Consider the following 17764-nt stretch of genomic DNA (forward strand, 5'->3'; position numbering starts at 1 on the left):
CATTCACTCACTACCCACCTCATCAATATTACCGCCAATCCATTCACCTACCAACACACTCAGCCAAATATCCATTTCAGCCACGTAACCACCTGCCCAACTAATACACTTCACCCACTTATCCATTCATTAACCTACTCTTATTCAATGGAAGACAGTACCTTTGAATACATTTCACAAAATAGCAGCTAATGTCAAACTGGGGCTTACGTTATGTGCTGATCTTCTTGGCAGGTGTCTGTGTTGATCACTGCTCTGAGGGAGGTTTTCTGCATCTGAGATCAGAGGTCTAGCCTGTTTAAACGTAACCAGGGAAATGGCTAGTTTTCTGCCTGCCCAGGGTTGTTTGCAGTGATTCCAACACTGATCACAAGATATGGGCTCGTATCTTCTGCAATAATTCAAAACATGTTTGTGTTTGTCCTAAACTGAACAAAGCTTAGAATAGTTGATATCAACTAGGAATAGTTGGTGGCTGCATGTGGATTGTAAGTTGTTGGGATGGAGGAGATTACACAGAGTATGAAGGGTATGTTTTAAAGCAATGACAAGAATTTTAAAATGGAAAAGGAACTGGTTAACACACTGATGTGGCTCCACAGGCTCCCTCAGCAGATTAGACTCCCTACAGTATGGAAACAGGCCCTTCGGCCCAACAAGTCCACACCGACCCTCTGAAGAGCAACCCACCCAGACCCATTCCCCTACATTCACCCTGACTAACGCACCTAGCAATTTAACATGGCCAATTCACCTAACTTGTACATCTTTGGACTGTGGGAGGAAACCAGAGCACCCTGAGGAAACCCACATTCCAAAATATGAAGGTGTCAGTGTTGGACTGAGTTGGACAAAGTTAAAGATCACAAAACACCAGGTTGTAGTCCAACAGGTTTATTTGAAAGTACGAGATTTTGGAGCGTTGCTCCTTCGTCAGGTAGCTAGTAGAGCAGGTATGTTGGACACAGAATTTATAAGTAAAAGATCAAATTGTCATACAGCTGCTGTGATGTATTAGACAAACCTAGATGGCTAAGTCTTTAATCACTTAAAATCATAAAATCACAAAGATGTACAGTACGGAAACAGACCCTTCGGTTCAACTTCATCCACGTTGACAAGATATCCCAACCTAATCTAGTCCTATTTGCCAGCAGTTGGCCTATATACCTCTCAGCCCTTCCTAGTCATATACCCATCCAGATGTCTTTTAAACAGTGCAATTTTACCAGCGTCCACTACTTCCCCTGGCAGCTCATTCCATACATGTACCACCCTCTGTGTGAAACAGTTGCCCCTTAGGTCTCTTTTATATCTTGCCCCTTTCACCCTAAACCTATGCCCTCTCGTTCTGGACTCCCTCATCCCAGGGAAAAGGCTTTGTCTAATTATTCTATCCATGGCCCTCACAATTTTATAAACCTCTATGAGGTCATCCCTCAGCCTCCGACACTCCAGGGAAAACAACCCCAGCCTATTCAGCCTCTCCGTATAAGTCAAATCCTCCAACCCTGGCAACATCTTTGTCAATCTTTTCTGAACCCTTTCAAGTTTCACAACATCCTTCCGATAGGAAGGAGACCAGAAATACACGCAATACTCCAAAAGTGGCCTAACCAATGTCCTGTACAGCCACACCATGACCTCCCAACTCCTATACTCAATATTCTGACCAATAAATGAAAGCATACCAAACATCTTTTTCACTATCCTATCTACCTGTGATTCTACTTTCAAGGAGCTATGACCAGCACTCCAAGGTCTCTTTGTTCAGCAACACTCTCTAGGACTTTACCATTAGGTGTATAAGCCCCGCTAAGATTTGCTTTCCCAAAATGCAGCACCTCGCATTTATCTGAATTAAACTCCATCTGCCACTCCTCAGCCCATTGGCCCATCTGTTTAAGATCTCATTGTAATCAGAGGTAATTTTCTTTGCTGTCCACAACACCTCCAATTTTGGTGTCGTCTGCAAACTTACTAACTATACCTCTTATACTCACATCCAAATCATTTATATAAATGATGAAAAGTAGAGGGCCCAGCACCAATCCTTGTGGCACTCCACTGGTCACAGGCCTCCAGTCTGAAAAACAACCCTCCACCACCATCCTCTGTCTTCTACCTTTGAGCCAGTTCTGTATTCAAATGGCTAGTTCTCCCTGTATTCCATGAGATCTAAGCTTCCTAATCGGTCTCCCATGGGGAACCTTGTCGAACTCCTTACTGAAGTCCATATAGATCACATCTACTGCTCTGTCCTCATCAATCTTCTTTGTTACTCCTTCAAAAAACTCAATCAAGTTTGTGAGACATGATTTCCCACACACAAAGCCATATTGACTATCCCGAATCAGTCCTTGCCTTTCCAAATACATGTACATCCTGTCCCTCAGGATTCCCTCCAACAACTTGCCCATCACCGAGGTCAGGCTCACTGATCTATAGTTCCCTGGCTTGTCTTTACCGCCCTTCTTAAACAGTGGCACCACATTTTCCAACCTCCAGACTTCTGGCACCTCACCTGTGACTATCGATGATACAAATATTTCAGCAAGAGGCCCAGCAATCACTTGTCTATCTTCCCACAGAGTTCTTGGGTACACCTGCTCAGGTCCTAGGGATTTATCCACCTTTAACCGTTTCAAGGCATCCAGCACTTCCTCCTCTGTAATCTGGGCATTTTGCAAGACTGTCCCTCCAGTCTATATCTTCCATATCATTTTCCACAGTAAATACTGATGCAAAATATTCATTTAGTATCTCCTCCATTTTCTGTGGCTCCACACAAAGGCCACCTTGCTGATCTTTGAGGGGCTCTATTCTCTCCCTAGTTACCCTTTTTGTCCTTAATATATTTGTAAAAACCCTTTGGATTCTCCTTAATTGTATTTGCCAACACTATCTCATGTCCCCATTTTGCCCTCCTGATTTCCCTCTTAAGTATACTCCTACTTTCTTTATACTCTTCTAAGGATTCACTTGATCTATCCTGTCTATACCTGACATATGCTTTCTTCTTTTTCTTAACCAAACCCTCAATTTCTTTAGTCATCCAGCATTCCCTATACCTACCAGCCTTCCCTTTCACCCTGACAGGAATATACTTTCCCTGGATTCTTGTTATCTCATTTCTGAAGGCTTCCCATTTTCCAGCCGTCCCTTTACCTGCAAACATCTGCTTCCAATCAGCTTTCGAAAGTTCTTGCCTAATACCATCAAAATTGGCCTTTCACCAATTTAGAACTTCAACTTTTACGTTGTTACGACACGGCGAAAACCTTTCTGCTAATTAAACCAAACACACAGAAAAGTTCACCCCACCTCATAATCTGTTAAAGTAAAACAGAGAACTCCCAAACTCCACTATTGAATAACAAATATCAATTTTATTCTTCGAGCTAGTTCTGTATCCAAATGGCTAGTTCTCCCTGTATTCCATGAGATCTAACCTTGCTAACCAGTCTCCCATGGGGAACCTTGTTGAATGGTTCCTGAACCTTTCCTGAAGAAGGGCTTATGCCTGAAACGTCAAATCTCCTGTTCCTTGGATGCTGCCTGACCTGCTGCGCTTTTCCAGCAACACATTTTCAGCTCTGATCTCCAGCATCTGCAGACCTCACTTTCTCGTCGAACCTTGTTGAATGCCTTACTGAAGTCCATATAGATCATGTCCACTGCTCTGCCCTCATCAATCGTCTTTGTTACTTTTTCGAAAAACTCAATCAAGTTAGAATGTGGACGCAGGTTTCGACTGATTAATATGTAAATCCCAGAATTTCTTTCAAGTCACAGCCCTGAGATAACTTAAGATTTCATCAGTGGATTACAAAAAGGTGACATTTCAGCTCAGACAATGCACTAAAAGTGTGAGGTTAGACTCTGTCTTTATCCCAACTGGAGTCAGACTGGTTTTATTTCCAAAGCAGAAATTTACAAGATGTCACATTGACTGACTGGCTACAGATTGGACTATAACCTGGTGCTGTGTGATTTTTTTACATTCCAAAAGTACTTTCTTGGCTGTAAGGAGCTTTAGAACATCCTGAGATTGCAATAGGTGCTATCTAAATGCAATTATTTCTTTATGCATTATATACTTATGATTTTAAAAATATAAGAAAGAAAAAGAAGAAAAACTGTTAAAATACAATATACAAAGAGTTATGTGGCTCAGGGGGATTCTCTAGGGCAGTAATAATTAAGGAAATTTAGCATGAAAATGGCTCTGAAAGAGATTAAATGCCAAATGGCATGAACTGCAGGATGGGTTGCCAGGGTTAGATTAATCTATTACTCAAAGGAATCACAGAATGATAGGACTGTTGTGGTGTGTAGCAGGAGGCCATTCGACCCACCATGCTGGTACTAGCTCTCAAAGCATTTTGATTTAATGTCAATCTGGGTCTTTCCTCCGTAATCCTGCATATTGCTTCTATTTACATAATCATCTTAACGCCCTTCTGAATGCTTTAATTGAACTTACCTCCACCGCATTGTCTGACCCTAACTACTTGCTGCGTGAAAAAGTTTTTTTTAATCTTGTAAATGTAGACGACCTCTTAAAAGTGAGAACATTTACTTTCTGATTCTCTGTGCAGACCCCTTAATGATTTTAACAACGTCAATCCAATATGTTTTCAGTCTGTCCCTAACCTATCCGCACAGCAGGAATTTCTCACTCGTGCAGATCTCTTCCAAGCACTGTCCAATACACGTAGCACTCGGAACTGCACACAATGTTCCAGTTGAACCCTGACAAGAATCAGGCAAAAATGACGAACGTCTTCACACAGCCAGTTGTTGCTATCCGTCTGAGATGATGCTGGAAACTGCTTCAGCAGTAATCTTCAACAGGAAATGTGATATGTAGAGGCAGAGAAAGCTACAGGAGGGGAGGGGAGAGAGTGGGGTGGTGTGACTTTTCTTTTGCCCTGAAGCTGACGAAATTCAGCAAAGAAACCATTGTGTCAACGCCATGTGAAATGATAAGGAATTTTCAAGCTGGTAAGGCGCTATGCTGTTGAGATCCGGACGAGAAATAAAAGCAAGCTTTAACTGAATTCGTTCGGGTCGCTAGAATTTGGCACTTTTGCAATTAATCGGCTGTTTTTTTTTGAAAGAAAGATCTTTTCAGTGCAGGAACAAAATGCTTGCTTCACTGGGGTTGAAACGTAAGAGGGATTGAAGAGTGAGCGAATCTTGGAGAACCAGCTCAGTGGAGTATTTTCTTGTTTGATTACAAACAGCTTGAATTTAAAACCACACCCTGCAGATGTTGGTTATACTCTCAGAGAGAGAGAGAGACCCGAATCTGTATATAACCCAGAAAATAGTCAAGAACGGAGAGGACTGAGTCAGAGAGAGAGAGAGAGAGAGTGTGTGTGTGTGTACAGGATGTAGGCTGCAGGAAATGGATCGAGTAAAAAATGAGGTCTGCAGATGCTGGAGATCACAGCTGCAAATGTGTTGCTGGTCAAAGCACAGCAGGCCAGGCAGCATCTCAGGAATAGAGAATTCGACGTTTCGAGCATAAGCCCTTCATCAGGAATGAGAGAGAGAGCCGAGCAGGCTAAGATAAAAGGTAGGGAGGAGGGACCTGGGGGAGGGGCGATGGAGGTGAGGTAGGTGGAAGGAGGTCAAGGTGAGGGTGATAGACCGGAGTGGGGTGGGGGCGGAGAGGTCAGGAAGAGGATTGCAGGTTAGGAGGGCGGTGCTGAGTTGAGGGAACCGACTGAGACAAGGTGGGGGGAGGGGAAATGAGGAAACTGGAGAAATCTGAATTCATACCTTGTGGTTGGAGGGTTCCCAGGCGGAAGATGAGGCGCTCCTCCTCCAGCCGTCGTGTTGTTATGTTCTGCCGGTGGAGGAGTCCAAGGACCTGCATGTCCTCGATGGAGTGGGAGGGAGAATTAAAGTGTTGAGCGGGGTGATTGGGTTGGTTGGTCCGGGCGGCCCGGAGGTGTTCTCTGAAGCGTTCCGCAAGTAAGCAGCCTGTCTCACCAATATAGAGGAGGCCACATCGGGTGCAGTGGATGCAATAGATGATGTGTGTGGAGGTACAGGTGAACTTGTGGCGGATATGGAAGGATCCCTTGGGGCCTTGGAGGGAAGTGAGTGTGGAGGTGTGGGCGCAAGTTTTACATTTCCTGCGGTTGCAGGGGAAGGTGCCGGGGGTGGAGGTTGGGTTGGTGGGGGGTGTGGATCTGACGAGGGAGACATCTATTATAAACCGACTGACTCCCACAGCTACCTGGACTACACCTCCTCCCACCCTGCCCCCTGTAAAAACGCCATCCCATATTCCCAATTCCTTCGTCTCCGCCACATCTGCTCCCAGGAGGACCAGTTCCAACACCGCACAGCCCAGATGGCCTCCTTCTTCAAGGACCGCAGATTCCCCCCAGACGTGATCGACGATGCCCTCCACCGCATCTCCTCCACTTCCCGCTCCTCTGCCCTTGAGCCCCGCTCCTCCAACCGCCACCAAGACAGAACCCCACTGGTTCTCACCTACCACCCCACCAACCTCCGCATACAACGTATCATCCGCCGCCATTTCCGCCACCTCCAAACGGACCCCACCACCAACGATATATTTCCCTCCCCTCCCCTATCAGCGTTCCGCAAGGACCACTCCCTTCGTGACTCCCTCGTCAGATCCACACCCCCCACCAACCCAACCTCCACCCCCGGCACCTTCCCCTGCAACCGCAGGAAATGTAAAACTTGCGCCCACACCTCCACACTCACTTCCCTCCAAGGCCCCAAGGGATCCTTCCATATCCGCCACAAGTTCACCTGTACCTCCACACACATCATCTATTGCATCCGCTGCACCCGATGTGGCCTCCTCTATATTGGTGAGACAGGCCGCTTACTTGCGGAACGCTTCAGAGAACACCTCCGGGCCGCTCGGACCAACCAACCTAATCACCCCGTGGCTCAACACTTTAACTCTCCCTCCCACTCCACCGAGGACATGCAGGTCCTTGGACTCCTCCACCGGCAGAACATAACAACACGACGGCTGGAGGAGGAGCGTCTCATCTTCCGCCTGGGAACCCTCCAACCACAAGGTGTGAATTCAGATTTCTCCAGTTTCCTCATTTCCCCTCCCCCCACCTTGTCTCAGTCGGTTCCCTCAACTCAGCACCGCCCTCCTAACCTGCAATCCTCTTCCTGACCTCTCCGCCCCCACCCCACTCCGGCCTATCACCCTCACCTTGACCTCCTTCCACCTATCCCACCTCCATCGCCCCTCCCCCAAGTCCCTCCTCCCTACCTTTTATCTTAGCCTGCTTGGCTACTCTCTCTCATTCCTGATGAAGGGCTTATGCTCGAAACGTCGAATTCTCTATTCCTGAGATGCTGCCTGGCCTGCTGTGCTTTGACCAGCAACACATTTGCTGCAGGAAATGGATCAACGAGATACAGAGATATAACAGACCATGGGGGATGGTATCCTCTCTGGGCTGAGCATTGCTAGTAGCTTGGACAAATGTTTCTAATTAATTAGAAACATTTGTCCAAGCTACTAGCAATGGAAAGCTATTTTTATTCCACCACTTTGTTTAAAAAGACAATTTATGAAATGTGGGCATGGGTGACCGTGCCAGTATTTATCGTCCAATCTCTAGTTGCTCAGCAGATGGTGGTCTGAGCTGCTGCCTTGAACCTGTGCAGTGCATGTGTTCTCAGAGGGGATTTTCCAAGATTTTGACACAGCCATATTGAAAGAATGGCGATATAGTTCCGAGTCAGAGTGGCACGTGAATTAGAAAGAGAGCCTATAGGTGGTGTTCAGCTGCACTTCCAGTTTAGTAGAGTGTACAGGTTTGGAAGGTGCTGTCAGAGAAATCTTGGAGAAATGAATGTATTGGTGTTCATCTCAAAGTATGTAAGATGATTTGTTATTGTGGTGCATGCTCCGACTTTTTTTTTTGAACAGTAAGGGAATTAAGGGTTATAGTGAGAGGATGGATAAGTAGACCTTAGGCCATGAAAAGATCAGCCGTGATCTTATTGAATGGAAGAGCAGGCTCGAAGGGCCAGGCGGCCTACTCCTGCTCCTGGTTCTTATGTTCTCTGGGCCAGAAGGTCGAGGTTCAAGTCCCACCTGCTGCTAATGTGTTTCATAACATGTCCAAACAGGTTGGTTAAAAAGAACTACTACAATTCTACTCGAAATGACTTGAACCTAAAATTACAATTCATGCGAGATGACTCAGACCATAATGTGTCGTTTGGAAGTCTTATCAGGTTTTTCCTTGTGGAGTGTTGTTGCAGTACATTTTCTAGATAGTATGCACTGCTGCTACTGTATGTGGTGAAGGGAGTGATTGATGAAGATAATGGACGGTTGTAATCAAATGGGGGGCTTTGTCTTGGATGACATTGAGCTTCTTGTGTGGTGTATCTTCACCCCCCCCCCCCTCCCCCCAGACAAGTGAGGAGATCTCCATCACACTCTTGATTTATGCCTCACAGATAGCGGACAAGCATAGTGGAGACAGGAAGTGAGTGCTCATTACTGAATTATTAGCCTCTGACCTTCTTGTAGCTACATTATTTATATTACTGGCCCAGTTCAGTTTCTGGCCATTGGTTTCCCCAGATGTTGACAGTGCTGCTAGTTCTGAAGAACAAGTCTTTTGTACTATTGCTGAAATGTGGTTGGTGCCTATAATTTTTGCAGTAGCCAGTGCTAATTGGTATTATTGTGGAGTGAATTGAGTTGCCTGAAGAGTGGCATCTGTGAGACTGGGGATTTTAGGAGGAAGCTGAAAATGTGTTGCTGGAAAAGCGCAGCAGGTCAGGCAGCATCCAAGGAACAGGAGATTCAACATTTCGGGCATAAGCCCTTCTTCAGGAAGCCCTTCTTCCTGAAGAAGGGCTTATGCCCGAAACGTCGAATCTCCTGTTCCTTGGATGCTGCCTGACCTGCTGCGCTTTTCCAGTAACACATTTTCAGCTCTGATCTCCAGCATCTGCAGACCTCACTTTCTCCTCGAAGATTTTACAAGGAAACCAAGATGGTTTCATTCACTCAGCACTTCAGACTGAAGATGCTTGCATATGCTTCATTCAGCCTTGTTTGTTTGCTGGGCTGCTCATCAATGAGGATGCTGATATTAGTTTTAGTTATCTAATTTTCCAAGACCATTCATGAACCGATGCGGAGCTTGGATCTGTTGGTTGTGGGATCACTCGGCTCTGTCTAATTCACACTGCTTCTTCTGACTGAATCACAAATAGTCCTGTGTTGTACTTTCATATGATACTTCATGTCTAGATATACCTGATGTTGATTCTGGTGTGGCCTCTTGCGCGATTGTTGTACCAGTGTTGATTATAATGTAGAATAGAGTCCTGCGATTGAATACAATATTGCTTATGTTGATGGTCCACAATACCTCGTGGATGTCCAGGCTTCAGATGCTGGATCTGTTTAAAACGTCTATTCACAGTGGCAGTGGCAGGCATCATGATAGAGGTTCAAAAGTTCATAAGATATAGGAGCAGAATTAGCCATTTGGATCATTGAGTTTGCTCTGCCATTCGATCATGGCTGATATGCTCCTCACCCCCATTTTCCTGTCTTCTCCCCATAACCCATGGAAGCTTTGCCTTACTGAGTGGAACAAAAGTTGTTTGAGGTGAAGAGGGTCCCTGTCAAGCTCATGTTACTACTGTCATTTGTAGGAAGGGAAGGTAAAACAAAATTAAAATTACCCAAGTCCTACTGGCCCATAGGGCTGTTCTCTCATTAGGGAGAACGACTGGGCGGCAATGGTTTAACCAGAGGGTCAGCATGCCTCAAGCGAGGGGAGAGGCTGAGAAGGAGAATTCTTCATAATCTCAGTCAGTGTGTGAATGTAACCCATGCTGTTGGCAGCACTCTGCATTGCAAACCAGCCATTCAGCCAACAGAGCTAACTGCTATATCAGGAGGGAAGGAGAGAGACAAATGAGTGTTGTTTGAGGTAAGTGGGGGAAGAGTAATGAAAGTTTATGATTGGGGAACTTTGATTCTAAGATAGAGTTAAATGGAGTTTTGGTTTTAGTTCTGTGAAGATGACTTTTTAAAAAAATTTAGGTCATTTTGAGCAGTGAGTTCAAAACAGCATTTCCAGTCACATATCTCATTCAAATGAGGTTATTGCTGAAGTTTTACTATCTTAGTTTTTTATGACCTACAGGAAGAGAGGCAAGGGAACACAATAGGATTCCATTCTGAAGAAGGAAAGGGCCTATACCAGTAGAAGGGCAGTTTAGTTTCAGCATTTTCTGGCCTTCCGAGCTAGAAAGAAACGAGTTTAACAGTCACAAGTCAAAAGACTGGAAACATCCCTGATCTTTTCTCCAAGCTCAGTGATGAATGGTCAGTGAGTTAACCCGTCTCTCTGGGTCTTTTGGAGAAATAGAGACCCCTGTTTCTGGCAACTTTGCATTAAAGTCATTGAAAGGCAGTGCTCGTGATTTCATCAGTTGAATAATACTTTTTAAAGTAAAGACAGGGTGATACGTCACTGGAATTGAGTGTCTGAACAGAGTGCTCCTAAGCAATAGGTTTTCATCTTTTTGCAGTTTGATAAGATGTGTTGAAACCATCTTGTGTGTGTATATTAACTTTTTAAAAAATGTAATGAGGGGATGGCCTAGTGGTATTATTGCTGGACAGTTAATCCAGAGATCCAGATAATGTTCTGGGATTTCAAATCCTGTCACAGCGGATGGTGGAATTTGAATGCAGTGGAAATCTGGAATTAAAATTCTAATGATGACCTTAAATATTTTTTGTTGGGAAAACCCACCTGATTCTCTCATATTCTTTCGGAAGGAAACTGACATCCTTACCTTGTCTGGCCTACATGTGATTCCAGACCCAAAGCAATGTGGTTAGCTCTTAACTGGGCAATTAGGGATAGAAATTAATGCTGGCCTAGCCAGCGATGCCCCTATCCCATGAAAAAATAAAAACAAATTCAACTCATGAGATCAGGGAGTTGATAATGTCCTAATTGCTGATGTTAAAAGATTTCAGATTCTTATTCACTTTCCTGTTAATTGAGCAAGTTTCTCATACCTGAGAATGTTAGATTTTTTTTGTTTAGATATTTTTTCTTTCCAATCTCCTGTTTGAGGGAGTTCAGGTTGCTGTCTATAGCTTCCCTCCAGGCCGACGAGCAGAAATTGTTGATGGTTTTGGTGTTGAGGCTTCTGCTGCTGCTGCCTGGCTTGTTATGCCCAGAGAAAGTGTGTGGTGTCTCTCAACACTTTAAAAATAAAAATGTACAGACAGCAGGGTGTAAACATTTTCTTTGCTATGATTAAATTGACCTTAACAGAGTGGCTGACAGGGGGATCTAATGTTTAACATTATGCAAGAAGTTTACGTAATCTTCTGCACAGCTATATGATGTGAACTGTCTGTACTGTCACTCCATTCTATAAATCAGAGTCAGGAGAAATCCGAGATCCTAATTTTAGATTTATGGCGCTTGTTTTCCATTAGTTCAAAGCTAAGGTCACTTTGCTGCTATGTATGAACATCCAAACATTCAACGGAATCAGTTTGTTTTTGAGGTGGAACCTGGCATACAATCTTAACATAGGCATATTCGATTTATTACTGTCACGTTTACTGAGGTCCAGTGAAAAGTGTTATCTTGCGTGCTTTAGCTGACAGCATTTGCATAAAGTTTAGGTTTACAAGTCCAGGTTCATAGAGTGATTACTATTTCGTATCTAATTTGTGTTTTGTTTCTCGTTCGATTTTTGAAAGCCAATCAAAACCATGAGTAGGCTGGGAGAACTGTCATGTCCTGGCTACACGAGTCTCCACAAGCCAAGTGAACAAGAGAGGGAATTCCAATTGCATTGGTTTGAATGAACCTCTTGTTGTGTTGTGTGTTCAAATAGTGGTTTTTGCAAAATGAGCTCACTATTATATATCCTCCATCAGATGGTTACAGAACCTACATCTCAGCACCCCATAAAATCCTCCTCTCATCACTAGTTGCAGTTCAAGCACTTGCAAACAAGCAAGCATTTAATTTGTCCTTCCTTATAGATTGAATTACTGTCTTTAGTGAGATGCATGGTATGTGGGTGGATGTGCAAGGGATATGTTTGGGAAAATGTTCACCTATAGAGGATTTTGTGAACAGTCGAGGCTGTTACTTGATCCTCAGTATTTCATATAAGATGTAATGTTGTGCTAGCAGCAGAGTCCACAGGTTACATGCTCAGAGTCATACAGCATAGAAGAGGCCATTTAGCCTATCAAGTCTGCACTAATCCCACTTTCCAGCACTTGGCCCATAGCCTTGAATGTTAGACATTTCAACTGCTCATCCATGTATTTTAAAAAGTTGAGGTTTTCCGCCTCAACTACTCTCCAAGATGGTGCCTTCCAGACTCCCACCGCCCTCTGGGTAAATATGTTTTCCTCAAAGCTCCTCTCAACCTCCTGCCCTTTGCCTTAAAACGATGTCCCCTCATTATCGATCCTTCAACTATGGGGAACAGCTGCTTTCTATCTATCCTGCTGACACCCCTCAGTCTTGTACACCTCTATCAGTTCATCCCATCAGCCGCCTTTGTTCTAAAGAAAGCAATGTGGCACGGTGGCTCAGTGGTTAGCGCTGCTGCCTCACAGCACCAGGAACCCGGACTCGATTCCAGCCTCGGGCAACTGTCTGTGGAGTTTGCATAAGTCTCCCCGTGTCTGTGTGGGTTCCTTCTGGGTGCACCGGTTTCCTTCCACAGTCCAAAGATGGGCAGGTCAGGTGAATTGGCCATGCTAAATTGCCCATAGTCTTCAGGGACGTGTAGGTTAGGTGCATTAATCAGGGGCAACGTAGAATGGTAGGGTGGGTTGCTGTTTGAAGGGTTGGTGTGGACTTGCTGGGCGGAAGGGACTGTTCCCGCACTATAGGGATTCTATGAATGAATTCAAACTGAGCCTATCTAGCCTAACCTCGTAACAAAAATGCAGCAATCCAGGTAACATCCTGAAAGGTCCTCTGTATTTCCTCCAGTGCAATCACATCCTTCTATAGTATGGTGACCAGAACTGCACACAGTAGTTCAACTGTAGCATAATCAAAGTTTTGTACACCTTCAACATAGCTGAAAATGTGTTGCTGGTTAAAGCACAGCAGGTCAGGCAGCATCCAAGGAACAGGAAATTCGACGTTTCGGGCCAGAGCCCTTCATCAGAGGCCATGCTAAATTCCTGATGAAGGGCTCTGGCCCGAAACGTCGAATTTCCTGTTCCTTGGATGCTGCCTGACCTGCTGTGCTTTAACCAGCAACATATTTTCAGCTCTGATCTCCAGCATCTGCAGACCTCACTTTTTCCACCTTCAACATAACCTTCCTGCTCTTATGTTCCATTGCCACGACTGAGAAAGGCAAATGTGCGATATTTTAACTACTCTATTAACTTGTCCTTTGTGGATCTGTGAATAAACACCCACGATGTCTCCTTTCTTCAGAGCTTGTTGGTGTCCTGCCATTTTGTGAGTACGTTCTTGCCTTGTTCCTTCTTCCAAAATGCATCAGCTCTCACTTTTCAGGATTAAATGCTGCTGATCTGCCCATCATGCATACCCAACTACACCTTCCTGTAAGCTAAGACCTTTGTCCTAACTATTAAGTACTTGGCCAATATTTGTATCATCCCACCAATGTACTTGTCCTCTCTTCTCCCCAACACCACCACTAATACCGCCCCCCCCCCCCAAAAAAATCCCAACATTGTCATCTATATTGTTTAGACGGGACCAACATCCCTACAACAATCCCTGTGGCCACCAGCCTTGAGTTTCACAAGCTGCCTTCCACCACTGCCCTTTGACTCCTACCAGTAAGCCAATTTTGGATCTAGCTTGCCAAGTTCTCCTGGATCCCATGTGCCTTAACCGTCTTTATCAGTCTCTCACATGGGACCTTGTCAAAAGCTTTGCTGAAAACAGTATAAATGGATTAACCTTTCTGCCCTCATCTACATACTGTATGCAAAATTCTATCAGTTTTGTTAGACATGACCTCCCTATGACAAAGCTATGCTGATTATCCCTGATCAAACCTTGCCTATCAAAGTACAGATAAATTCTCTCCTTCAGAATTTTCTCCAACGGTTTCCCTACCATTGAAGTGAGACTCCCTAGTCTGAAATTCCTTGGCTTAACTCTATCACCCTTCTTAAAAGGTGGAACCGCATTATCTGTCCTCCAGACCTCTGACACCTTCCCTGAGGCCAAAGAAGAATTAAAAATTTGTGTTAGGGCCCTGTAACTTCCTCTCTCACTCTCACAGTAGTCTGGGATTTAATTCACCTGGACGTGTTCACTTTAAGCCTACCAAAACCTCCAATACTTGGTCACTCCACTCACTGTTGATTTGCTCAAGAATCGCACAGTCCCTCTTCCCAAATTCGGAACCTATGTTACCGATTTGAGATTAGATTAGATTCCCTACAGTGTGAAAATAAACCCTTTGGCCCAACAAGTCCACACCGACCCTCCGATGAGTAACCCACCCAGATCCATTTCCCTCTAATTAATGCACTTTACACTATGGGCAATTGAGCATGGCCAATCTACTTGACCTGCACATCTTTGGACTGTGGGAGGAAATCTGAACAACTGGAGGAAACCCATGCAGACACGGAGAGAATGTGCGAACTCTACACAGACAGTTGCCTGAGGCTGGAATCGAATCTGTGTCCTTGTGAGGCTGCAGTGCTAACCACTGAGCCACTATGCTATGGTTTATTATTTTCACATGTACCGAGATACAGTGAAATGTATTGTTTTGTGTGCTATCCAGGCAAGCATAAGTACTTCAGGGTAATGATACAATGCAGAATATAGTGTCACAGTTACAGAGAAGGTGTCAAGAAAGTTGACCTGTCCTATGCAGAGGAACCTCGATTATCCGACAATCGGCTTATCCAAAGGAGATCTCAAGGTCCCAATTGAAACATTACATCAAAGACGTGTTTCCAACAGTGATCGCGTCTTTTGTTTACAGTGATTAAACAGGCGTCCTTATCCAAATGACTGACCCCCCCCCCCCTCTCTCTCTCTCCACATACTTTCCCTGGAGTTCTACAGAGGTGTATACCCTAAACCCCCCTTCCCCCGATAATCTCTCCAACATTGTCCTGTACAGGGCAAATGTGGAACCTGTCAAAAAGTTGCAATAAAAAGTTGTGTGCGCGCGCTATTTGGAGACACCCTTCGAAAGCAGCAGCAGTTTATTGTTGGTGTCCAGTCCAGCTGCCCTGGAGAGGGGGCAGGGGGACAAGGGTTGGGGGTGGGGTTGGGGGTCGGGGGTCAGGGTTGGACGGCGAGCTTGGAGGCAATGGGAAGACAGAGATGGACGGGGTTGGGAGTGGGGTTGAGTTGGGCGGGCGGTGTTGGACCTGGTTTGGGGGGGAGCAGGAGTGTTGAGGACAAGGTTTCGTGTGCTGTGTCCTGACAGAATTTGATTTGATTTATTGTTGTCACATGTACCTAAGTACAGGGAAAAATTTTGTTTTGCTTGCCATCCAGGCAGATCAGAATGAACATAGGTATACAGATTGTAGGGTGATAGAACAAGGCATACAAGTGGGTGGAATAAAGTATATCCAGGGCGGGAGGGGTGTTTGATTATAAGACCATAAGACACGGGAGCAGAAATCAGGCCATTCAGCCCATCGAGTATGCTCCACCATTCAATCATGGCTGATACATTTCTCACCCACGTTCTCCTGCTTTCTCCCCATAACCCTTGATAATCAAGAATCTATCTATCTCAGTCTTAAACATACTGAATGACTTGGCCTGCACAGCCTTCTGTGGCAGTGAATTCTATAGATTCACCACTCTTTAGCTGAAGTTTCTCTTTATCTCCGTTCTAAAAGGTCTTTACTCAAAGGCTGTGCCCTCAGGTCCTAGTCTCTCCTACCAATGGAAACATTTTCCCAGCGTCTACTCTGTCCAGGCCATTCACTATTCTGTAAGTTTAAATTAGATCCACCCTCATCCTTTTAAACTCCATCACATATAGATCCAGACTCCTTAGACATCACACGTAGAATCCCTACACTGTGGAAACAGACCATTAGGCCCATCAAGTCCACACCAACACTCCGAAGAGTAACCCACCCAGATCTGTTCCCCTACCCTATTACTCTATATTTACCCCTGAATAATGCACCCAATCTACACATTCCTGAACACTGTGCAATACAGCTTGACCAATTCACCTAGCCTTCGCATCTTTGGATTGTGGGTGAAAACAGGATCAGCTGGAGGAAGCCCACGCAGACACTGGGAGAATGTGCAAACTCCACACAGTCGCCCGACGCTGGAATGGAACCTGGTTCCCTGGTGCTGTGAGGCAGCAGTGCTAACCACTGTGCCACTTGGAGTGGGGGAGTCCAGAACTAGAGGGCGTAGGTTTAGGGTGAGAGGGGAAAGATATAAAAGGGACCTAAGGGGCAACTTTTTCACACAAAGGGTGGAGGATAGTTCAATTACAGCATTTAATAGGCATCTGGATGGGCATTTGAATAGGAAGGTTTTAGAGGGATATGGGCCAAGTGCTAGCAAATAAAACTAGATTAGGTTGGGATATCTGGTCAGCATAGGTGAGTTGGACTGAAGGGCCTGTTTCCGTGCTGTACATCTCTATGACTCTATGACCATATGTTGTCTGACCAGAGCCTTATAGAGGCCTCAGACATACATCTCTGGGAGATTCAAAATGGTGACAACCCAGTAAGTTTGCCTTGCTGAGCTCTGCACCAGCACCCAGACAATGTGGGACACCCCACCCCAACCCCAACCCCCATCCCCATTACCTAATGTGCTGGAAATAACTTTTTTTTGACCCCTAGAATTGTCTAGTATTAGTTTGGAATTATTAAGAAATGACCAAAGGGAAAGGAACGCAAGGATCACATCAAGCAGGGAACTCCCCCACCTCACAACATCAGATGCACCCATGGCCGCAGCATCAGCCTCCGCAATTGCCCCAGGGGACTCTCCTATAGAGCAGAACCTGATCTCGGAGTTCGTGAAACTCCAAGAGGAAATTGATTCATCAATAGAGGAGACCCGGGCCAGGCTTGAATTGATCTCGCAGGCATGACCAGGAGATCCAGAGCCTCGGGCAGCGTGTCGGTGGGGGGTGGGTGGGAGGGGGCGGAGCAATGGACCGCGGCAGAATCCTTGGCAGGTCAGGTCCAGGCCTTGAAATGGCAGGTACGGACCTTGGAGGAGAATGTCGATGACCCAAAAATTGAGGTCGTCGGAAGAATATCCATTTGGTGGGGCTTCCTGAACAGGAGGAGGAAGGCCTGCTTGTCAGCTTCTTGGAGCAATGGTTCCTGCAGGTTTTGAAGCTGGAGATCAAGGTAGGCTGGGTGCAAGTCAAGTGGGCCCACTGAGTCACAGTGTGCAGGCCCACATCAGACCAGTGTCCCCGCCCAGTCCTAGCATGACCCCAGACATAAACAAGATTGGGACATGCTGGTAGTGAACTGGGGTGTACAAAGTTAAAAATTACACACCACTCCGGTGAGGTCCAAGTTGACACCTTCTTTGGTCGCTCCTCTATGGATCCCTGTGATGACTGTTCTAGTTCCTCAGTGGGCTCATTGGGATCACTGAAAGAATTCTTGAAAGAATTCCCAGAGTCTCATTCATCTGATGAATTCCTCGGTGTCTGCTGCAAGACCAGTGGCATCCATTTTGGTGGT

General features: G+C 45.4%; 1 protein-coding gene across 4 annotated transcripts in view; it reads left to right on the plus strand.

Moving 5' to 3' along the window:
- Nucleotides 1-4922: 4922 nt before the first annotated feature.
- The window catches only part of LOC132818795 (monocarboxylate transporter 13-like), a 36278-nt gene continuing 23436 nt past the window's right edge, over nt 4923-17764 (plus strand). For 2 of the 4 annotated variants that reach the window (XM_060829880.1, XM_060829883.1), the window contains exon 1: nt 4939-5007. Coding sequence is in view for 1 of the 4 variants with exons in the window: in XM_060829879.1 (XP_060685862.1) it covers nt 4986-5007 (22 nt within the window). In the remaining 3 variants the exon portion in view is untranslated. Of the gene's footprint in view, nt 5008-17764 lie in introns of all 4 variants that reach the window. The other 2 variants (XM_060829879.1, XM_060829882.1) reach the window with 2 other exon arrangements.

The sequence above is a fragment of the Hemiscyllium ocellatum genome, chromosome 9 (genome assembly GCF_020745735.1).
Source record: "Hemiscyllium ocellatum isolate sHemOce1 chromosome 9, sHemOce1.pat.X.cur, whole genome shotgun sequence".
Taxonomy (NCBI): domain Eukaryota; kingdom Metazoa; phylum Chordata; class Chondrichthyes; order Orectolobiformes; family Hemiscylliidae; genus Hemiscyllium; species Hemiscyllium ocellatum.